The sequence below is a fragment of the Schistocerca gregaria genome, chromosome 4, assembly GCF_023897955.1.
Source record: "Schistocerca gregaria isolate iqSchGreg1 chromosome 4, iqSchGreg1.2, whole genome shotgun sequence".
NCBI lineage: Eukaryota > Metazoa > Arthropoda > Insecta > Orthoptera > Acrididae > Schistocerca > Schistocerca gregaria.
Window position 1 is genome coordinate 662,411,584 of NC_064923.1, and position 25,009 is coordinate 662,436,592.

Genomic DNA, 25,009 nt, shown 5'->3' on the forward strand with positions numbered 1-25,009 from the left:
ACTGCAACCTACATCCTTCTGAATCTGCTTAGTGTATTCATCTCTTGGTCTCCCTCTACGATTTTTACCCTCCACGCTGCCCACCAATACTAAATTGGTGATCCCTTGATGCCTCAGAACACGTCCAACCAACCGATCCCTTCTTCTCATCAAGTTATGCCACAAACTTCTCTTCTCCCCAATCCTATTCAATACCTCCTCGTTAGTTATGTGATCTACTCATCTAATCTTCAGCATTCTTCTGTAGCACCACATTTTGAAAGCTTCTATTCTCTTCTTGTCCAAACTATTTATTGTCCATGTTTCACTTCCATACATGGCTACACTCCATACAAATACTTTCAGAAACGACTTCCTGACACTTAAATCTATACTCGATGTTAACAAATTTCTCTTCTTCCTTGCGATTGCCAGTCTACGTTTTATATCCTCTCTACTTCGACCATCATCAGTTATTTTGCTCCCCAAATAGCAAAACTCCATTACTACTTTAAGTGTCTCATTTCCTAATCTAATTCCCTCAGCATCACCCGACTTAATTTGACTGCATTCCATTATCCTCGTTTTGCTTTTGTTGATGTTCATCTTATATTATCCTTTCAAGACACTGTCCATTCCATTCAACTGCTCCTCCAAGTCCTTTGCTGTCTCTGATAGAATTACAATGTCAACTGCGAACCTCAAAGTTTTTATTACTTCTCCCTGGATTTTAATACTTACTTCGAATTTTTCTTTTGTTTCCTTTACTGCTTGCTCAATATACAGACTGAATAACATCAGGGAGAGGCTACAACCCTGTCTTACTCCCTTCCCAAAAACTGCTTCCCTTTCATGTCCCTAGACTCCGGTAATTTTCACATCTGTCAACACCTGCTTTCTTTGGGATTGGAATTATTATGTTCTTCTTGAAGTCTGAGGGTATTTCGCCTGTCTCATACATCTTGCTCACCAGATGGTAGAGTTTTGTCAGGACTGGCTCTCCCAAGGCCGTCAGTAGTTCCAGTGGAATGTTGTCTACTCCAGCGGCCTTGTTTCGACTCAGGTCTTTCAGTGCTCTGTCAAACTCTTCACGCAGTATCATATCTCCAATTTCATCTTCATCTACATCCTCTTCCATTTCCATAATATTGTCCTGAAGCACATCACCCTTATATAGACCCTCTATATACTCCCACCTTTCTGCTTTCCCTTCTTTGCTTAGAAGTGGGTTTCCATCTGAGCTCTTAATGTTCATACAAGTGGTTCTCTTATCTCCAAAGGTCTCTTTAATTTTCCTGTAGGCAGTATCTTTCTTACCCCTAGTGAGATAAGTCTCTACATCCTAACATTTGTCCTCTAGCCATCCCTGCTTAGCCGTTTTGCACTTCCGGTCGATCTCATTTTCGAGACGTTTGTATTCCTTTTTGCCTGCTTCATTTACTGCATTTTTATATTTTCTCCTTTCATCAATTAAATTCAATATTTCTTCTGTTACCCAAGGATTTCTACTAGCCCTTGTCTTTCTACCTACTTAATCCTCCGCTGCCTTCACTACTTCATCCCTCAGAGATACACATTCTTCTTCTACTGTATTTCTTTCCCCCATTCCTGCCATTTGTTCCCTTATGTTCTCCCTGAAACTCTGTACAACCTCTTGTTCTTTCAGTTTATCCAGGTCCCATCTCCTTAAATTCCCACCTTTTTGCAGTTTCTTCAGTTTTAATCTACAGGTCATAACCAATAGATTGTGCTCAGGGGAAATGTCTTACAATTTAAAACCTGGTTCCTAAATCTCTGTCTTACCATTATATAATCTATCTGATACCTTTTAGTATCTCCAGGGTTCTTCCATGTATACAACCTCCTTTCATGATTCAGAAACCAAGTGTTAGCTTAGCTATGATTAAGTTGTGCTCTGTGAAAATTTCTACCAGGCGTCTTCCTCTTTCATTTCTTAGCCCCAATCCATATTCACCTACTACGTTTCCTTCTCTCCCTTTTCCTACACTGGAATTCCAGTCACCCATGACTATTAAATTTTCGTCTCCCTTCACTACCTGAATAATTTCTTTTATTTCATCATACATTTCTTCAATTTCTTCGTCATCTGCAGAGCTAGTTGGCATATAAACTTGTACTACTGTAGTAGGTGTGGGCTTCGTATCTATCTTGGCCACAATAATGCGTTCGCTATGCTGTTTGTAGTAGCTTACCCGCATTCCTATTTTCCTATTCATTATTAAACCTACTCCTGCATTACCCCTATTTGATTTTGTGTTTATAACCCTGTAGTTACCTGACCAGAAGTCTTGTTCCTCCTGCCACCGAACTTCACTAATTCGTACTATATCTAACTTTAACCTATCCACTTCCCTTTTTAAATTTTCTAGCTTACCTGCCCGATTCAGTGATCTGACATTCCACGCTCCGATCCGTAGAACGCCAGTTTTCTTTCTCCTGATAACGACATCCTCTTGAGTAGTCCCCACCCGGAGATCCGGAATATTTTACCCAAGAGGATGCCATCATCTTTTAATCATACAGTAAAGCTGCATGCCCTCGGGAAAAATTACGGCCGTAGTTTCCCCTTGCTTTCAGCCGTTCCCAGTACCAGCACAGCAAGGCTGTTTTGGTTATTGTTACAAGGCCAGGTCAGTCAATCATCCAGACTGTTGCCCTTGCAACTACTGAAAAGGCTGCTGCCCCTCTTCAGGAACCACATGTTTGTCTGTCCTCTCAACAGATACCCCTCCGTTGTGGTTGCACCTACGGTACAGATATCTGTATCGCTGAGGCACACAAGCCTCCCCACCAACGGCAAGGTCCATGGTTCATGGGGGGAGGACAAGGAACAATATGAACAACAAGGAACATATTGTTCAATAACTGACTATAAAGAATAAAACAACACAAAGACTGCAGAAGAAATTCATTTTTAGATATGTAATGTATATGGACTGCATAGACAGTAATGTTTTAGTATTCTCTATATGACTGACTTTGTGGTATTCACTGTATGACTTTTCATTCTACTGTGAACTATACCAACCCTGATAACACTAGTCCCTGTTGCAGTTGATAACATCATACATCCAGCTGACCAGAAGTCTTCACCCTCTTTATTTTCACAAATGTCTACTACCACTGTCTACAGCGGACATACATATATATCTTTGGATTTGGCAATACCCTTACACCATTTAAAATTGGACACTTCCTTCAAACTGTTTTGAAACGTAAAATTGTGCAATTCATAAAATACAAAAATGTATTACCTTATGACCACAATATCATTAATCGGAAGCAATCAACTCATAAAAATACAATGCCTGACACAAAACTGAAGCACTCAGAAGGGAGGGAGAAAACAAAATAAAACTTCATGGGTTGAGAGGGTATGTGATTGTTATTTTAATGAATGATACACAGTGAAATTTACAAAGAAGTTGGCAGCATAAGCCAACTTATCAGTATGACATTGTACAGTAACATAGCTGGTGTGATTGCCGCAATACGAACTGAATCTGACAGGTCAGCTGTGGGCTGGTGTGAATGTCTATTGGGGTGACTGGCTGTCAGATGTACTGTGACAGGTGAGCTGAGAACAAGTAAAAGTGACTAGCAAGGCACAAGGCTCAGTGGTCATTATGGTTTTGCCAGGAAGAAAGAGAGGCATGTTTCAGAGGCATGGTCACTGGACAAGCTACACTGGAGGAGCCCCTGACTTGGAATATCACCACTAATATAATTTTAATGAAAGTGTGAAAGATTCATTACTAGCACCCTAGAGAAAAACCAATGACAGCTTTGGAACCCTGGCAATGGGACAGCCCACTGAACATAAATCCATGTATGACGCTTTTTAGTCATTAACATTATTACCTTTAATGTTGATAATAAATTGTGACAACTGAACTGATCACAAAAGTCAAAGAGTTGTGATACACCAGATGAAAGAGGATAAAGCCTGCAATATAATGAATAGATTATTTTTTAATTAAAAAGATATACAAAATGTTATAAACAATTGAGTTTATTTACATAGTGGCGTAACTATGGAATCCTCCCAAACACACAAATGATCTTATCAGCATGAGTTTCCTTCTTTAATATTCCAATAACTTACATTCTGTATTTAATTACAGTTGTGATTTGTAGAACAGGTCAAGTTAGTGTTTTGACCTGAGTGCCTGATGTTGCCATTTATGTGTCTGAGATTTGTTTGAAATTTTAAATAATTTATAACTGAGTTTATTATGAGGTTGTAAATAAATGCAAATATTTCAGTATGATTTATCGTAAGTATTTATACAACATTATTGTGAAAATTATGAATGGAACGGCAAATGGTGAAGAATCAGTCAAACTTGTCTGCAAGGGTTGTCTGAAAGATGTGATGTGTGTGTAGTGTTAAGTCATGTTTGTACTTACACTACCCACCCCTTCCAAAAGTGAAACAAACCCTCCCATTTACATTACAAAATTATACACTACGATAATATAGCTGTTTAGTTATTCCGTTTATGTTATACTTTTATACACATATAAAATCCTCTATTCAGTTCATGTTGCCTCGACATCACTACGCCTCAATAGTACCATCATATTATACTGTCCACTCTCTTTATACATGGATGGCAGAAGAGACTGGCTTGTGAATCGCATTTATATTATATCTTACAAAGCGTAAAATATTATGTTATGTAATGTTTCATACAAATTTCCATCTTCTATTAATCTAATAGGTTAATAGAACAGCTTAGGCAAAACTAAGACCTAACTATACTCTGATACTGGGATTCAAGACACTTGCTGACTAGAGCGGAGCATATGGGTGACTTAAATACTCAAGAACTTCTTCTAACTCTACATTGATGTCGGAATTTAACACTAACTAGAGCGGAGCACATGGGTAACCTAAATACTCAACAACTTCATCTAACTCTATGTTGATGGCGGGATTTAAGACCACCGCCAACTAGAGCGGAGCATACGATCAACTTACATCTACATTGGGCACTAATTGTTATGGATGTAACTGCGGATATATCAAATCAGAATTAAACTGCATTTAGAGAGCATATTAGGAGACCACTAATAGATTCTTCAGTCTTGACATAACACAATTTATTCAGTTGATTACACAAAATGGACCAGAAGCATACGTAACCGCTTTGAGACCACGAATAGTGATACGATCTCTGATTGCTATTACTACAAGAACCGGTATGGCCTTGATATGAGTGATTTGTAACAGCCATTTCTTGTCAGTTAAGTAAAAATAAGATGGAGAAGCAATAGTACCATAAGATAGTAAAAGAATGCTAGTATAGTTTGAGATTTGAAGGGAATTTGGTGCAGGAAAAGTAATTTCAGAAGGAACACCAAAAGCAACTCAGGAGCCGGCGGTCGTCACTCTTCCCGTTCACACAGAATGTTAACATCTCTGGCGGACAGATGTGACTCCACCCGGATCCCATGGATCTGACATTAAGCCCTCTCAATTGCTTATGGACCAATACTTCTCATAAAATTTTATGTGAAAGTCTCCCCACAATAAAACAATTACCATTCTATTAGGAATCACTACATTAATCAAGTTATTTTATGTTCTAATCTGTTCCGGACAGGTTTGAATTCTTTCCACGAGTCGTCTATAACCTTGTTAGTATCGTTAGGTTTGGAAAAAGCAACAGTCACAACATTTCCGGAGATTATACTCTCGATAAATACTCGATATACAATTAGCTCAAAAGGTTCTGCCAGACTATGTTTATAATGTCAAGGTTGACCATTTTTTCTTTGAAATTTTTTTCCACATCGTCAACTCTAGTTCTGACGCCTGTAATTTGCAACTGGACAATAGAGATCAGCTTATCCTGTCTTTCCACACTATCTTTCAAAGTATGCAGCCTTCGTTTTACTGCTTCAAATGTAACATTACACACACACTGAAATGATACAAATTTTTCACTAAATCCAGACTCTATATTGTTACACTTGTCTTCAATGTCAAATTCTAATTTCTGGGTCAACTTCTGAAAGTGGTCATCCTGCTTTTGGCTCAGGTCAGTAAACATTTGGTTCATCTGGACAGTTAAGGAATTACTTAAATCATTCTTTAAATCTAATCGCAAATTCTCCACTTTATCATTTAATACATCAAACTTGGAAACTAAAGCTCCACCCTGTGCTTCCAGCTTTTCACTTAAAGTAGTATTTATTTCATTCCTCAAAGAGACAATATGAGCAGTTGGAGTTACACTCTGTGCTTCCAACTTCTCGCTTAGAGAAGCAATTTGAGCAGTTGAAGTTACACTCTGTGCTTCTAACTTATCGTCTAATCTAGTTAGAGCTTCATTCAGGGCTTTAATTAAATTTACTAATTCAGACAAGTCAGGCCCTTCTTTAGCAATTCTCATAACCATGGCTGGTTCTGACATCTCTCCAAGTGGTTGTATACTGTCCATACTTCTATAGACTTCAGCTCTTGTGAGCATCTAAGATTAATTTCAATTATACCCATTACACAGTAAAAGTTCACCCCACACGCTTCTTACTAGATTAATAAAGTCTTTTTCTTCCATGCTCACCCGGAGCATAATTCTCGCTGTGTAGGTGAGTGAATGTGTAATCAGCGCCAGTGGACAGCACTGGCACCAGCGGTGTCAAATGTTGGTATCAGCATCATCATCTACGAGCGGATGCGGAGTCGGCACCATTGAGCAGCAACTGGTGCAGTCAGCATTGATGGCTGTTTACTGTGTCAGCGCGATGTATGTGTGTGAAGACTGCTTACTCCCCACACCCGCTCTTTTTAGTCAAAAAATTTAGGTCTTCTCTACAGTTTTCTTCACTATTACTTTCTCAAGTCTTTTACTGTGTTGCACTCACAACTTTATTCCACTGGTTTATTGGACTCAATACAACTATTTGAAACAGTTCTCGTATCTTGTTATGTGCAGTTGCTATGGCAACTCATATCTTCTTCCCGTTTCTGTTGTAAAATTCCCGTTTTCTTTGGGTCCTGTCACTTAGGTCACCACTTTCTAACGTTCTCCGGACAACATCAAGAACCAGTGTGGTGCTGGGGTGCAAGATTCACATGTCTCTCAATTCAGTTAAGTTGGCCATTGTGTATAGCAGATCCTCTTCTCTGGTTAATCCGCTTTGTCAATCTCCCGACAGCTTCTTCTCCGAAGATATGTTGCTGGTTTCTATTCTTGCAATAATTTGTGTACTCGTAGAATACTTTTCAATTCAATCACAATATACTTTCAACATTCATAAACAGTAACTTCGGCAAGCTAACTCATTCTTCGAACATTAGAATCATTTACACTTCTTCAAAACAGCATACATGTGTCTTGCTTCGATCATAACCGAGACATGAAAAAAATTTAAAAGTCTCTATTCTCATTCGACTCCAACATGAGTGTCCTTAGGAAAACTACTTTCACCTGTCCACTAGTCTTTTTACAATCATTGCAGACATTAAAGAGCACAGAATACTACATAGACTTTTCTTGTTCTTCTTTGCTTGTACATAAAACTCTGTGGACTGTACAGGAAGTACTTGTCTGCAGCATTTGGCCACCGTGTCCATCATTTTCCTCGTGGCTGTGCAGCCAGTTGATTCGTTTCTCCTACTCATAGCTAAAACTTCAAGTGTTCGAAATGGTGGAAGGGGGGGTTGGGTTGTTTCAGGAAGGAGACCAGACAGCGAGGTCATCGGTCTCATTGGATTAGGGAAGGATAGGGAAGGAAGTCGGCCGTGCCCTTGCAGAGGAACAATCCCGGCATTTGCCTGGAGTGATTTAGGGAAATCACGGAAAACCTAAATCAGGATGGCCGGACGTGGGATTGAACCGTCGTCCTCCCGAATGCGAGTCCAGTGTCTAACCACTGCGCCACCTCGCTCACAAAATGGTTGAACTGGAAGATAATGAAGAAAATAGTGAGGGTTTTGCTTCAATGAAGATTACTGAGAATTTTGAAACAGAGCCACTGGCTCTGCTAGATGTAGAAACAGGTATTGATGTGGATATGAAGGCAAACCAAATAATAATGAAATTATTGGTAATCAGGTAATGGTGTGGACATGGAGATGAGTGAAGCAGTAGGTAATGATTAGGGTCCAGAAAACATAGCACCTATTTCTGGCACAATTCATGCCCAAATTCACCTTTTTTTATCACATGCAGAAATTGAAAATGCTGCCACACTACACAACTGACTGTTACAAAAGGCGTTGACTGCAAATGTTTTGACTGGAATGTTTGCTTTTGCAAAAACTTCAACACATTTTTCTTTTGAAATAGCCTCTGTTTCCTTCGCTTGGCTGTATTTATGCTTTCAAAAACGATTTTCTGTTGAAAACCAACAGCATTTTCCCAGCGGTGAACTGAATGTATTCATCGTTGTGGGATCCATGCTTGACAAACACTACAAATAGAACTGACAAGACACATAGCGTAGAAGTAGAAATGTATGTACACTAACTCTATTATAATATTCAGGGAAGAATTTCAGCACTATCAAAAAACTTACGGATTTTGTTTTCCAACCCCTATCGTGCAGAATGCAGACACTATAGGCTATAGTGGCACATGGCCACAAGCATAAACAAACTAGAATTTTGAACTCCAGAGAGGAGAGGAGCAGCGCGGGGAGACAAGCCCGATCTCTTCCTCTTCCAGGGCTACTGCAGAAATGACACACTGTCACAGGTACACCAATGTCATCTCATATTGGAAGGGTCATGATCAAAATCATGATGAACCAGAATTAGTCACTGCACTTATTCCAAAAAAAGAAAAGAAAACAACAAGCAATGTACAACACAAAGCATTCACAGATGGCTATCAAGCAATTGCTTGTTGAAATTAACTGTACACCACCATAAAACTAAGTAAATGAAACAGATATGCCCACAGCCAGATTAAAGAAAAAACAGTCTAGTTATGAATACCTGAGCATAAAATTATGTAATACTTCACCTTTACCGGTGCATCACATCTCACTTAATAACTTTAAAACAAAAACTGAAAAATGGTTGAAAGAAAAGGCTTTCTAAAATATTTCAGATTTGAAAACTGTTCTAAGGATGACCTGAGATCGTAATTTATTTCTAACTGTAAACTATTTTGTATTTACCTTATTATCTCAATAGTTTATCTGATACTTCTGCATACTGCATTATTTTCTATGTACTGTAAAATTAAGAAATTATTCTCTAGTGTTTATTTCATTTCCCTTGTATTATTATTTGTGCATGTACTGTAAATACGTCAACAAAATGTATTTGTACAATATATGATGCTCAAAGATGGATCTAAAAAAATAAATAAAGTATTGATAACAAGTAGTTCACCCCCGACCTCTGGCAGTGTTAGAAGCAACCACATTTCAAAACAACTGCCACCTAATTTGCCACATTAAAAGTGCCCGCATTATACCATCTTTTGAGCTTCAGCTAAACCCAAACATACACATTTCTTTGTTATAAAATGCTAGGTCCCATAGCTGAGTACTATGCTGCATTCTGTGGCATGTAACTTAAAAAGACCATTCAACAGTCCGCAGTTGGTATGACAGCAGATCATTGAGCACATTGATACCTCATTGCATTCATACACTTTTTATTTTGCAACAGATTCTTACGCATGTCATCTTTTCAAATCGGTCTTCGCCAGATGATGTACAATACCAGTAGTGAAAACTGATTACCTTTTCAATATTTATATCCTGAAAATAAAGGTATTTCACACTATCTCTGGTAGAATAGTTCATCTGGATACATTCACTATGAAACAGTGTCCATTAAGTAATTTCACATTTTGAGGCAGAATTCATACCTATTTTGCATTTACTGCGAGATGCGAATTTTTCCAGTCCTCAGTAATGATGTATACATAAATGCTGTGACTATTCCAGTGGGTGCACCTGATACTATCATGTATGGTAATAATGAATTAGTGAGTGACGTTGAGGTTGACTGCCGTAATGAAAACTTTGTTGATTTTTACCCTGAGGAAGAAGTTGATACTTTTTATAGAAGGTAGACAGATTGTTCCAGATATGAATATCAATAATAACTGAATGGAAAAGAAGAAGCTGAGTATGATGTTAATAACTGGGTATCTTATGCTACAATCCATAAAGAATTAAATTTATAAGGAATGCGACAATTTAAAATTTAAAGTGGCACGGAAAACTGGAGAATTAAGGAGTGAATAGGATATAAGGGAAGTGATTAAGGATTGGTTTAAGGAAAGTCCAGACACTGGATATGGGGCATGTGTAAAAGTGTTTGTATACTGGATAGGAAGCACAGGGAAGAAATTGAAGCAGATCAAAAAAGCTCAATCAATTATTAAAAAAGTACTGTACCATTAGATTCTAGATCTAGCATGTCAACTGTATCTGAATCATGCTGAAAACAGATAAGAAGCAGAGATTTGGTGGAGTTGACTCCAACTGAGGGATGCAGTAAGCCAATAAAGAGGGAAATTCTGTTAAATTTTAAGCTTGGGGATCAATGTTTTGAGACAGGTTGCCTCATGCTGCCTGATCTTGCTCAGAAAATTATACTTGGAATGGATGTTCTTGATAAGTATGGTTGCATTGTAATTGTAAAAGGCAGAGTTCTGGTGTTTGATGATGGGGACTGCAGAAATAGAGTAAGGTTCAAAAGAAAACTGAGATGTTGAATGGGAGAACTTGTAATCAGCACAATAATTTATGTGTGCCTAATGAGATGCCAACTTCTAGTATAGATCATGATACCAACATGGATATACATTGTATAGCCCCACTTACTGTATTGAAGGAGGAGATTATGCAATGATGTAAACATGGTATGTTGCTATTCCCTGTATTGCAAATTTTTGGATATAATTATGTTTGCTGTTATGTTAATTACTCTATCCTAGCTTTTTCAGTTCCATCTTTTGCAGATTCGAGGATGGTAACAAAGAATTGCAGAACAGTCATCTATAAGAATAAATGATTTTAACTATCTTGGCAGATGAATATTTAATCAGTGTTACAAATTATTAATAACATGTTTAGGTTAGATGCATTATTTATGTGTGTATATGTTCTTAGTTATAATGCTCACACTGACTGATTTACTGCTCACAAAATTATTACATGAGTTTTGGTACAGTTAAATATCTATGGTAAAACTGGAATTATTTATCATTGTGCGAATAGTAAAATATGGTGCTACTTGATATAGCACTTGACAGATAGGTGATACATGAAATTGGGGTATGTAGCATTACAAGCAGCTGGTTCAACTGCCACAAGATGGACTGAATCTAACAGCTCAATTCTGGGTTTATGTGAATGTTTGTTGGGGCAGCCACCTATCAGACAGACTGTGACAAGCGAGATGAGAACAAGTAAAAGTAACTAGCAAGTCACATGGCAAAGCAGTCATTGCAGTTTTGCCACGCTGAATAAGGGGGTGTGTTCCAGCAACATGGTCATGGGATGAGCTAAGATGGAGAAGGTACTATGACCTTGAATACCATCACGGATACAGTTTCAATTAAAATCATGCTATAGAAAAACCAACAACACTATGAAACCAAGGCAATGGGGCAAGCTCACTGAACATAAATCCATGTATGAAGCTTTTTAGTTATTAACACTATTACCATTAATGGTTATAATAAACTGAAAGAACTGAACTGATCACAAAATTCAGAGTTGTGATACACCAGATGAAAGAGGACAAATCCTGCAATATAATGAACAGATTTATTTTTTAATGAAACAGATATAAAAAATGTTATAAACAATTTAGTTCATTTATGTAGCAACATAACTATAGAGTCCTTACAAAGACGAATGATCTTATCAGCATGAGTTTCCTTCTTTAATATTCCAGTAACTTACGTTCTGTATTTATTTACAGTTGTGATTTATAAAATAAGTCAAGTTACTGTTTTGAATCGAGTGTCTGATGTTGCCTTTTTTCTTTTCTTCAAAGGTCTCTTTAATTTTCCTGTAGGCAGTATCTATCTTACACCTAGTGATATAAGCCTCTACATCCTTACACTTCTCTGCTAGCCATCCCCGCTTGGCCATTTTGCACTTCCTATCGATCTCATTTTTGAGACATTTCTATTCTTTTTTGCCTGCTTCATTTACTGCATTTTTATATTTTCTCCTTTCATCAATTAAATTTAATATTTCTTCTGTTACCCAAGGATTTCTGCTAGCCCTCATCTTTTTACCTACTTGATCCTCTGCTGCCTTCACTACTTCATCCCTCAAAGCTACCCATTCTTCTTCTACTGTATTTCTTTCCCCCATTCCTGTCAATTGCTCCCTTATGCTCTCCCTGAAACTATGTACAATCTCTGGTTCTTTTAGTTTATCCAGGTCCCATCTCCTTAAACTCCCACATTTTTGCAGTTTCTTCAATTTTAATCTACAGTTCATAACCAATAGATTGTGGTCAGAGTCCACATCTGGCCCTGGAAATGTCTTACAATTTAAAACCTGGTTCCTAAATCTCTGTCTTACCATTATATAATCTATCTGATACCTTCTAGTATCTCCAGGCTTCTTCCATGTATACAACATTCTTTCTTGATTCTTGAATCAAGTGTTAGCTATGATTAAGTTATGCTCTGTGCTAAATTCTACCAGGCGGCTTCCTCTTTCATTTCTTATCTCCAATCCATATTCACCTACTACATTTCCTTCTCTCCCTTTTCCTACTGTTGAATTCCTGTCACCCATAACTATTAAATTTTCATCTCCCTTCACTATCTGAATAATTTCTTTTTTGTCACCATACATTTCATCAATTTCTTCACCATCCGCAGAGCTAGTTGGCATATAAACTTGTACTACTGTAGTAGGCGTGGGCTTCGTGTCTTTCTCGGCCACAATACTGTGTTCACTATGCTGTTTGTAGTAGCTTACCCGCACTCCTATTTTTTTATTCATTATTAAACCTACTTCTGCATTACCGCTTTATAACCCTGTATTCATCTGACCAGAAGTCTTGTTCCTCCTGCCATCAAACTTCACTAATTCCCACTACATCTAACTTCAACCTATCAATTTCCCTTTTTAAATTTTTTAACCTACCTGCCCGATTAAGGGATATGACATTCCAAGCTCCGATCCACAGAACGCCAGTTTTCTGATGGTAATGAGGATAAAATACATAGTGCAAAAAGGTTCTTTATGAATAACAAAGAATGGCAGCATAAACTATCACAGGTTTGTTTAACCCACAGGACTGTGTTATACAAAGCTGAAAATCCTGAACTGGCAGATGCTTGAAGATGGAAGCCAACTATCCTATGAAATGCTAATTATAAAGTTTCAAGAACCAGTTTTAAGTGAGTAATCTAAGAATATACTACAACCCCTACGTTACACCCACAATGACCGCAAATAGAAGATCAACACACATGCAGAGGCATTTATAGAAGCCACTCTGATCACACTCTATGTGTGAATGTACCAGGGAGAAACCCCAATGTGTGATACTATGGAAAGTCCCCTCCGCCACATACTTCACAGTGATTTGCAGAGCATGTGATTGTAGATGTAATTTTAATCATTCCCTTCATGACAATCCTTACTATAACAGTCTTACACAGAGACTGAAACAGAAATTTTTTGCTAAGTGGTAAATGCAGCAATGGTTTATATTGCATTCTGTGCCCTGATTCTAATGATCATTCTTGACTCTTCTGGTGTCATGTAAAAGTTCCCCTCACAAGAAAAAAAGAGGCTCACCTGAACATATTATGTCTTCACCATCTTCCATTTAACAAGTATAACACGGAATGAGGTTATCTGTTTTTACCGCACAGCTATGAGTATATCAAATTAAATAAAAAGTAGTTTAGCAATTGGTGCAGTCTAACAAGAATTATTTAGATTAGTAGTTAAAGATGTTAAGCACTAGACTACAGTGATGGTTCACACTTGGAGCAACAGAGTTTGAATGACAATGGGCACACTACCTCTCAGCTTTAAAAACAAAAACAAAAAAGCTGGTTCTTCTTATACTTGTCACTGTAATCTCATAAAACTCTCCTCCTTTCACAATAAATACACACTTGCATACTTTTACTTTTGCCTTGTAATGCTTCAAGGAACGCCTTGGTCGGCTTACAGAATAAAATGACAATACTTACCTTCAGACGGTGACATTCCAGTAGTGCAAATGGATGTTGGGTCTCTCCCAACCTTGGATATGTGTTATCTCTCTTTGGAGGGACATAACAGTTCTTGAAGCTACAAAAGTTTTCTCTACTTTGAAATATGCATATCGCCAGTAATAGAATTTTGCATCCAGAAGATAAGTACTAGAAATCCATTCTATCTTCTAGATAAATAATGTATGTAATACAGTCCTTAAAAATAATCTTAGTGCTGAAAAAATATACTATAAGAGTGACATAATGGCAGAAAAAAACTTCATTAAAGATACACTGACCTCACACATGAATGGCTTTTCCCCAGTATGTATCCGCAAGTGAGTTGCAAGATAGGATTTACTGACAAAGAGTTTTCCACAAACACTACAGGGATGACGACGATTGTCAGTACCAGAATGAATACGCTGATGTGATTTACAGAGACCTTTTGTAACGAAGCGGCGACCACATGTCTCACAAAGGTAAGGTTTCACCCCGAGGTGTCTATTTTGATGATCTAAAAGGCTCTGACGCATCTTGAATCGGCGTCCACATGTACTGCAGGGGTATGGTTTTTCATCTGAATGAACTCGTTGATGCACAATCAAGTATGATTTGCACTGGAAGCCTTTCCCACAAGTGTCACAGCTGAACTCAAACTCTCCCGTATGGCGAGCTTCATGCTGAGCTAAACCAATTTTAGAGCGAAATGCTTTTGGGCACGAAGAGCAGCGGAATGGTCGTTCACCAGTGTGTCGTCGCATATGCTCACGAAGTTTGTAGTTGGTACGATATTCTTTGCCACACTCAGTACACACTTTTGGCTCCCACTTTTTGCGGGTTGCTGGTTGATCAGAAGCTCCATCACCTCCAGATGCATCAGTCACTTCTGAAGCACCACAACCACCTTCTCTGTGCTCTTCTAGTTCATCATGGGTTGGAAACACATCACCACAGGTTGTGCAGCGAACTTCAGTGCTTTTCACCTGAGAACTTGGTGGCCTTCTGGAAAAAGTAGAAATGTTTTGTTTATAATATACCAGAAAACTTGTACACATGCAAACAAAATGTTTCACATCTTAGATGCCCTCACAGAAATGTAAAGGCCTATAAGAATATTAAGGACTGGTACTGCACTGTACCTAATAAAGTAAAATGATCATATGGCATTGTTGGCCACAAAACTTCATCTGGAATTATTCAGCCATGTGGTACAAATGTTTCTATTTGACACCACTTCAGCAACTTTCAGGTCTTTGTGATGAAGATGAAATAAAATGATTATGACAATGAAAACACCCAGACCCAAAGCGAAAAAAAGAAAAAGAGAATATATCTAACCTATCCAGGAATCTAACCTAGGACACTTTGGTCCAGGGACAGTGATACTAACCACTAGACCATGAGCTACAGACATTGGACCTGAAAAATTGAGATCAAAAAACAAAATGTTTGAAATTCAATTTTTCAAACTATGTTTATGTAGAGAATTCTAATTAAAAAGGAGAGGTGTTGTGATTTGACACTCAAATGCAATACACCATTTGTCATAAGAATCAAACAAGTACTATGTTGTATTTGAAATTGCTTTGTTTGAAATTATGAGGCTGGCTGGTGTGGCAGAGGGGTTCTAGGTGCTTCAGTCTGGAACCGCACGAGCGCTACAGTCGCAGGTTTGAATCCTGCCTCGGGCATGGATGTATGTGATGTCCTTAGGTTAGTTATGTTTACATAGTCCTAGGGGACTGATGACCTCAGATGTTAAGTCCCATAGTGCTAAGTCCCATAGTGCTCAGAGCTATTTGAACCATTTTTCAAATTATGACTGCCAAAAGTAAACATTCATTTTTTTAATATTTTAGTGTACTTATGACAATTGACCTCCCCCCATGACCCATGGACCTTGCCGTTGGTGGGGAGGCTTGCGTGCCTCAGCGATACAGATAGCCGTACCGTAGGTGCAACCATAACAGAGGGGTATCTGTTGAGAGGCCAGACAAACATGTGGTTCCTGAACAGGGGCAGCAGCCTTTGCAGTAGTTACAGGGGCAACAGTCTGGATGATTGACTGATCTGGCCTTGTAACAATAACCAAAACGGCCTTGCGGTGCTGGTACTGCGAACGGCTGGAAGCAAGGGGAAACTACGGCCGTAATTTTTCCCGAGGGCATGCAGCTTTACTGTATGATTAAAAGATGATGGCGTCCTCTTGGGTAAAATATTCCGCAGGTAAAATAGTCCCCCATTCGGATCTCCGGGCGGGGACTACTCAAGAGGATGTCGTTATCAGGAGAAAGAAAACTGGCGTTCTACGGATCGGAGCATGGAATGTCAGATCCCTTAATCAGGCAGGTCGGCTAGAAAATTTAAAAAGGGAAATGGATAGGTTGAAGTTAGATATAGTGGGAATTAGTGAAGTTCGGTGGCAGGAGGAACAAGACGTCTGGTCAGGTGACTATAGGATTATAAACACAAAATCAAATAGGGGTAATGCAGGAGTAGGTTTAATAATGAATAGGAAACAGGACTGCGGGTAAGCTACTACAAACAGCATAGTGAACGCATTATTGTGGCCAAGATAGATACGAAGCCCATACCTACTACAGTAGTACAAGTTTATATGCCAACTAGCTCTGCAGATGACGAAGAAATTGAAGAAATGTATGATCAAATAAAAGAAATAATTCAGATAGTGAAGGGTGACGAAAATTTAATAGACCTGGGTGACTGGAATTCGGTAGTAGGAAAAGGGAGAGAAGGAAACGTAGTAGATGAATATGGACTGGGGCAAAGAAATGAAAGAGGAAGCCGCCTGGTAGAATTTTGCTGCACAGAGCACAACTTAATCATAACTAACACTTGGTTCAAAAATCATAAAAGAAGGCTGTATACATGGAAGAAGCCTGGAGATACTGACAGGTTTCAGATAGATTATATAATGGTAAGACATAGATTTAGGAACGAGGTTTTAAATTGTAAGACATTTCCTCTGACCACAATCTATTGGTTATGACCTGTAGATTAAAACTGAAGAAACTGCAAAAAGGTGGGAATTTAAGAAGATGGGACCTGGATAAACTAAAAGAACCAGAGATTGTACATAGTTTCAGGAAGAGCACAAGGGAGCAATTGACAGGAATGGGGGAAAGAAATACAATAGAAGAAGAATGGGTAACTTTGAGGGATGAAGTAGTGAAGGCAGCAGAGGATAAAGTAGGTAAAAAGACGAGGGCTGCTAGAAATCCTTGGGTAACAGAAGAAATATTGAATTTAATTGATGAAAGGAGAAAATATAAAAATGCAGTAAATGAAGCAGACAAAAAGGAATACAGACATCTCAAAAATGAGATCGACAGGAAGTGCAAAATGGCTAAGCAGGGATGGCTAGAGGACAAATGTAAGGACGTAGAGGCTTATCTCACTAGGGGTAAGATAGATACTGCCTACAGAAAAATTAAAGAGACCTTTGGAGATAAGAGAACCACTTGAATGAACATCAAGAGCTCAGATGGAAAACCACTTCTAAGCAAAGAAGGGAAAGCAGAAAGGTGGAAGGAGTATATAGAGGGTCTATACAAGGGCGATGTGCTTCAGGACAATATTATGGAAATGGAAGAGCATGTAGATGAAGACGAAATGGGAGATATGATACTGCGTGAAGAGTTTGACAGAGCACTGAAAGACCTGAGTCGAAACAAGGCCCCCGGAGTAGACAACATTCCATTGGAACTACTGACGGCCTTGGGAGAGCCAGTCATGACAAAACTCTACCAGCTGGTGAGCAAGATGTATGAGACAGGCGAAATACCCTCAGACTTCAAGAAGAATATAATAATTCCAATCCCAAAGAAAGCAGGTGCAGACAGCTGTGAAAATTACCGAACTATCAGTTTAATAAGTCACAGCTGCAAAATACTAACGCGAATTCTTTACAGACGAATGGAAAAACTGGTAGATGCGGACCTCGGGGAGGATCAGTTTGGATTCCGTCGAAATGTTGGAACACGTGAGGCAATACTGACCTTATGACTTATCTTAGAAGAAAGATTAAGAAAAGGCAAACCTACGTTTCTAGCATTTGTAGACTTAGAGAAAGCTTTTGACAATGTTGACTGGAATACTCTTTTTCAAATTCTAAAGGTGGCAGGGGTAAAATACAGGGAGCGAAAGGCTATTTACAATTTGTACAGAAACCAGATGGCCGTCATATAAGTCGAGGGGCATGAAAGGGAAGCAGTGGTTGGGAAAGGAGTGAGACAGGGTTGTAGCCTCTCCCCGATGTTATTCAATCTGTATATTGAGCAAGCAGTAAAGGAAACAAAAGAAAAATTCGGAGTAGGTATTAAAATTCATGGAGACGAAGTAAAAACTTTGAGGTTCGCCGATGACATTGTAATTCTGTCAGAGACGGCAAAGGACTTGGAAGAGCAGTTGAACGGAATGGACAGTGTCTTGAAAGGAGGATATAAGATGAACATCAATAAAAGCAAAACGAGGATAATGGAATGTAGTCCAATTAAATCGGGTGATGCTGAGGGAATTAGATTAGGAAATGAGACACTTAAAGTAGTAAAGGAGTTTTGCTATTTTGGGAGCAAAATAACTGATGATCGTCGAAATAGAGAGGTTATAAAATGTAGACTGGCAATGGCAAGGAAAGCGTTTCTGAAGAAAAGAAATTTGTTAACAACGAGTATGGATTTAAGTGTCAGGAAGTCATTTCTGAAAGTATTTGTATGGAGTGTAGTCATGTATGAAAGTGAAACATGGATGATAGATAGTTTGGACAAGGAGAGAATAGAAGCTTTTGAAATGTAGTGCTACAGAAGAATGCTGAAGATTATATGGGTAGATCACATAACTAATGAGGAAGTATTGAATACGATTGGGGAGAAGAGAAGTTTGTGGCACAACTTGACCAGATGAAGGGATCGGTTGGTAGGACATATTCTGAGGCATCAAGGGATCACCAATTTAGTATTGGAGGGCAGCGTGGAGGGTAAAAATCGTAGAGGGAGACCAAGAGATGACCACACTAAGCAGATTCAGAAGAATGTAGGTTGCAGTAGGTACTGGGAGATGAAGAAGCTTGCACAGGATAGAGTAGCGAGGAGAGCTGCATCAAACCAGTCTCAGGACTGAAGACCACAACAACAACAACAACAACATGACAATTGACAATTATATTTCAATATTTTCATGTAAATTTGTTTCCTCCTTTGTTTTGTGTTGAGTTAACAGGGATCAAGGCAACATTGTATTGATTTTTTCACTTTAAGTGGATCTTTGCTGTGCCAGACAAATTGATATATTAGCTGAATATCCTTTGTTTTTATTGTGAAAATGGCAAAGAAAATAAACACTGTAATGTGATGTACAGTAAAAGTTCCTGTTCATGTATCTGTCAAACATATGTCTGTCGAAAGGTAGTGTTTGTGAATGTTATAGTGACACTAATCTGTAGATGACAGCAATTGTCCATAATGAGATGATGAATAACCAGGAATTCCCAATCAATTATTCAGAATAACACATTCTGAAACGTTGTGTTTTTTTTCTTAAGAAATTTATTTCATTTACAAGTGAAAGTAATCTGTGGGTATTACAAGATAAACCACAAATAAAATGCACATTTGCATGATTGAAATTTTAGCATTTTGATAGAGTGGCAGTTGACTTAAGCGAAAAATTCAAATAATATTTACTGAAAAGAACATTCTGAGAAGGCTTCCGTCATCTATATTTAAACAATGGAAAGTACAGGATGGAAGAACAACAATATTATGGAAAGAATAGTTTGCTGCTCACACATAAAGGAGAAGCTGAGCTATAGACAAGCACAATGAAACAAATAAGTGCTTTGCTTGTAAGATAGCAATCAAAGTCCTCCTTTTGATGAAGACACAAGTGAACATGTGCGAGCACACTTTTAAGCTTGAAGAGGAAGTCCTTCTTCTGAAGTAGAACACACACACACACACACACACACACACACACACACACATGGAGGGAGGGAGAGAGAAAGAGACAGAGAGAGTCACATACACATAGTCAACTGTCTCCAGCATGTGCTGCACCCCAACTGTATCTGCATCTGATGCGAGCAGCAAGCTTATGGAATAGTTGGTGAGGATATCAAGGAGACTTCTGGCATGGAGAGGGAGGGGTAGCAAGTAGGGCTGGGGGAATATGATGTGTGATGTGCTGCCTGTAGGAACATGCAGTGATGTGGCACAGACAGGATAGAGACACGATAGGGCTGCTTTGTGCACTATCGGAAGGTTGTCCTGTGGAAGGGGTGGGGGGGAGGGGGTGAGGGGCTGGGGGAGGGGCTGGGGGAGGGGGGGGTTAGAAAGATAAAAGATTAACCAGTACCTTGCTTTGGCTGGGCAGGAGGGGTGTGTATTGCTGCTGGTGTGAGTGCCGGTAAGGTAACACCCTAGCCTCAGACTTTGCTAGGCTCTGTCCTCCACTTACCCACACCCTTCCCTGCTCCCACCTCAGCACTACATACACACTCCTTCTACCCAGCCCATGAACCTTGTAGTTTGCTATTGTTCCCCCCCCCCCCCCCCCCCCACAAGGCAGCACTGCATCTTCTCCCATCCCTACTCTGCTATCCCTATCCCTCTTACTCCCCACCCCACCCATGCATCCTCCTTACCAGTATCAAGCACCCGAGCAGATTGCTTCTCACGTCAGATGAAGGCAAAGTCGGACCCCAAAGCCCAGTGACAGTGGCCATGTGTATGTGAGTTGTGCTTGTGGCTGTGGTTGTGTTTGTGTGTGTGTGTGTGTGTGTGTGTGTGTGTGTGTGTGTGTGTGTGTGTGTGTGTGTGTTTCTACTTCATAAGAAGAATTTCGATCAACATTTTATAAATAAATATTTTAGTTATCTTTTTCATTGCTCCTCTCTGTGACTCAACACCTCCTCTATGTGACTAGCAATCTATCCTTTCAATAACAGACAAAGGAAAATCCAGATAGGAAGGTCAATAATCTAAGAAAAATAGATTGCTACTTACTGTAAAGATGACATGTTAAGTTGTATTGGCATGCTGGCCTGAGCTACCGGAGTTGGTAGTCATTGGTGCGTGAGGTGTGCTTGCTTGTGAGAATGCATGATGTGTTTTTCTGCTTTTCTGATGAAGGCTGTGGCTGAAAGGTTACGTGTAAGTGTATTTTAATTGTGCCTGTCTGCAATTCAATGTGTCATCTTTATAGTCTATAGCACTCTATCTTTCCCTAAATTGATGATATCCTTTAAATAATTTATATTTAGTAACAAAGTTTATCAAGCATGTGGCCATCAAAACTTAGGAATTGCTGTTATATTTCCACAAGAATACTTAATTATATGAAGAGTAAAGAGTACATAATAATGGTAATTTTTCTCCTTCCGCAAAACAACGAATATTTTTCTCTTCTTTTTATTACCCACATATTTCCACTTCCACACCTATGTGCCAATTTGTATCACTTTCATTTCTGTAAAAATATGTTTTAATTCTAACTTATCTTGAATGTTAACAATGTAGGAAAAGATAAATTGCTACTTACCCTAAAGATAACACACTAAGTTGCAGACAGGCACAATTACAAGACACTTACACGTAAGCTTGCAGCCACAGTCTTTGGCAGAAAAGACAAACACGCACTATTCGTCCACACAAGTAAGCACATCTCACGCACATATCATTGCCAACTCTGGCAGCTCAGGCCAGAATGTAACTATCACGTGGGATGGAAGCAGCAATCTGGAGGGGGCAGAAAAAGGGAAGGGGAAGGGATAACAGTGTACAGGTGGGGTAAGGAAAGACCTCTGGCAGAATGTGCAGGGACGAGAATGTCAGCATGTGCAGCATGAGGAGGTTGTGAGTCAGAGAGGTGGGGGAAATGAAGAAAAAAGGAGAGGAGTGGGGAAAGATGGACATGTGCATTGGCAAGGGTGGCAAACAAAGAGGGTAGGAGATGAGGATGGGGAGGAGGCGACAGGACAGTTGGGTGGAGGGTGTGTGGACAGTACATTACCGTAGGTTGAGGCCAGGATAATTACAGGAATAGAATATGTGTTGTAAGCATAACTCCGATCTGCACTGTTCAGAAAAGCTGGTGGTAGAGGGAATGATCCAGATGGCTCTGGTACTGAAGCAGCCATTAAAATCAAGCATCTTATGTTCAGCTACATGTTGTGCCATAGTGTTGTCTACTTAGCTCTTGGCCACAGTTTAACGGTGGCTGGTCATCCTGGTGTGGTAGTCATACCAATACAAAAAGTTGTACAAAGATTACAGCAGAGTTGGTAAATGACATGGCTCCCTTCACAGGTGGCCTGGACCTTGATGGGGGCAAGATAAACCTGTGACAGGAATGGAATAGGAAGTGCTGGGTGGGTGGATTGGGAAAGTCTTGCACCCAAGTCTTCCACAGGGATATGATCGTTGTGATAATGGGTTGGGATTGGGAGGGGCATAGGGATTGACTGAAATGTTGTGGCGGTTGAGTGGGCAATGGAGCACCACTTTATGAGTAGTGGGAAGAATCTCAGGTAGGATGTCCCTCATTTCCAGGAATGTTGATTGGTAATCAAAGCCCTGATGCAGAATGTGGTTCAGCTGTTCCAGTCTGGGATGGTATTGGGCGACAAGGGGTGTACTCCTTTGTGGCTGCTTCTTGGGAGGTGGTGGGAGGATTGGGGCTGAAACCCTCTGCTCCACAGAAGCTTCATCCCCATCCAAAAGACTCGCCTTTAGCCCCATACCCAAATTTAACCATTCTGGACTTGTCAGAGACCTACTCTCCTTCTCCCAACCCCTACAATGGAAATACTTCTTTGCTGCCAATCCCTCAAACCAAAGCCAACCTAATTCCAACACTGAATCCTGTCTCTCCCAGTTCACACCACCATCCAACCGTGATCCCCCCCCCCCCCCCCCCCCCTCAACTAAACACCAGCTGGTCCCTTCCAGGAATTCCTTACCTCCAACTTAGCCTCACCATCCTTCCTCGGGTCCCTTCCGCAGAATACAAACTTTTCAGCAACAGAAGGAATTGCCATACACAACCTTAAAACTAATCTTGGCCTAATCATTGTACCTGCAGACAAAGGTTCCACCATTGTTGTTGTGAATTGCTGTGACTACGCGGTGGAAAGCCTCCACCAATTGTCTGACTCCTCCGCCTATAAACACTGACAACATGATCCCATCCCAGAAGTCCAACACAACCTCCAATTCCTGCTTAAAGCCTCAGATCCTTCCTGGAACCTCTGCCCTAAATCCATTTCCCTCCTCACTCCTATGACACATCCTGGACACCCCCATTGTGACTGGTTATTGTGCCCCCACTGAAAGAATTTCAGCCCTCGTCAACCAACAACTCCAACCAATTGCCCGTAATGTAGCCTCTCACGTCAAAGACACCACCACTTCCTTCACTGTTTCTCCACCATCCGTGTCCCTTTAACTTCTGGATCCCTACTTGTCACCATTGATGTCACCTTCCTATATTCCTCACACCCAAGGTCTTACTGCTATTGAACACCACTTTTCCCGACGTCCTTCAGACTACAAACCCATTCCCCCATTCCTCATACACCTTACTAACTTTACCCAAATCCACAACTACTTCTACTTTTAAGGGAAGGTATACAAACAAGTCCATGGCACAGCTATGGACACCTGCTTGGCACATTCCTCTGTCAATCTTCTTATGGGCCATGTAAAGGAGATATTTCTAGCCTCCCAAAATGCCAAACTCCCAGCCTGGTTTAGATTCACTGATTATATCTTCAAGATCTGGACTCAGGGCCAAGACACCCTATCTTCATCCCTTCACAATCTTAATGCTTTCTCTCCAATCTGCCCCACAAGGCCTTCCTCAACTGAGCATGCCACCTTCCCAGATGCTTACCTCTTCCTCTCTAATAGCACATCTGTCCACATCAAACCCAGCAACCACCAACAGCATCTGATTTCGACTGCTGTTATCCTTTTCACACCACTAAATCCCTCCCATACAGCCTGGCCATGCAGGTTGGCATAACTGCAGTGACAAAAATTCCCTTGCCCAGTATGATGAGAGTCTCACCGCAGAGAAGCACTAACCCCCATACCTAGTCTGTAAACAGATCACCCGTGAAATTTCCCTTCACACTCCCAATCCTCTCACCATCTCCAAGAATCAGCCACAAAGGAGTGCATCCTTCATCACCCAGTACCAACCTGGACTGGAACAACTAAACCACATCCTTCACCAGGGCTTTGATAACCAATCACCATGGCCTGAAATGAAGGACATGCTACCCAGGATCCTTCCCACAACTTCTAAAGTAGTGTTCTGTCATCCATCCAACCTCCACAACATCCTAGTCCATCCTTACGCCATTCTCAATCCCAATGCCTTGCTACAAGGATCATATCCCTGTAAAAAAGCCCGGTGCAAGGCCTGCCCAATCCATTCACCCAGCACTTCCGGCCCTGTCACTCATTTATCCTATATATCAGAAGCCAGGCCACCTGTGGAAGCACCCACATCATTTACCCGCTCTGCCGCAATAATTGCACAAGCTTTTTATATTGGTATGACTATCACTCAGCTCTCCACCAGGATGAACGACCAAAACCAATCTGTGGCCAAGAGCAAAGTAGACCACCCTGTGACCCAGCATGCAGCTGAGCACATGATTGATTTCAATGGCCATTTCACCACCTGAGCCATCTAGATCCTCCCCTCCACCACCAGCTTTACTGACCTGCAGAGATGGGAGTTATCCTTAAAATACATTCTCCGCTCCTGTAATTATCCCGGCCTCAACCTACGGTAACACACTGTCCCCACAGCCTCCTCAG

At 40.1% G+C, this 25,009-nt stretch overlaps 1 protein-coding gene across 1 annotated transcript in view; it reads right to left on the reverse strand.

The window, feature by feature from the left end:
- Window positions 1-25,009, reverse strand: part of LOC126267176 (zinc finger and SCAN domain-containing protein 2-like) — a 161,675-nt gene that overhangs the window by 34,293 nt on the left and 102,373 nt on the right. The window contains exon 5 of the mRNA XM_049972138.1: window positions 14,459-15,164. Within this exon, the coding sequence (XP_049828095.1) occupies window positions 14,459-15,164 (706 nt within the window). The remainder of the gene's footprint in view (window positions 1-14,458; window positions 15,165-25,009) is intronic.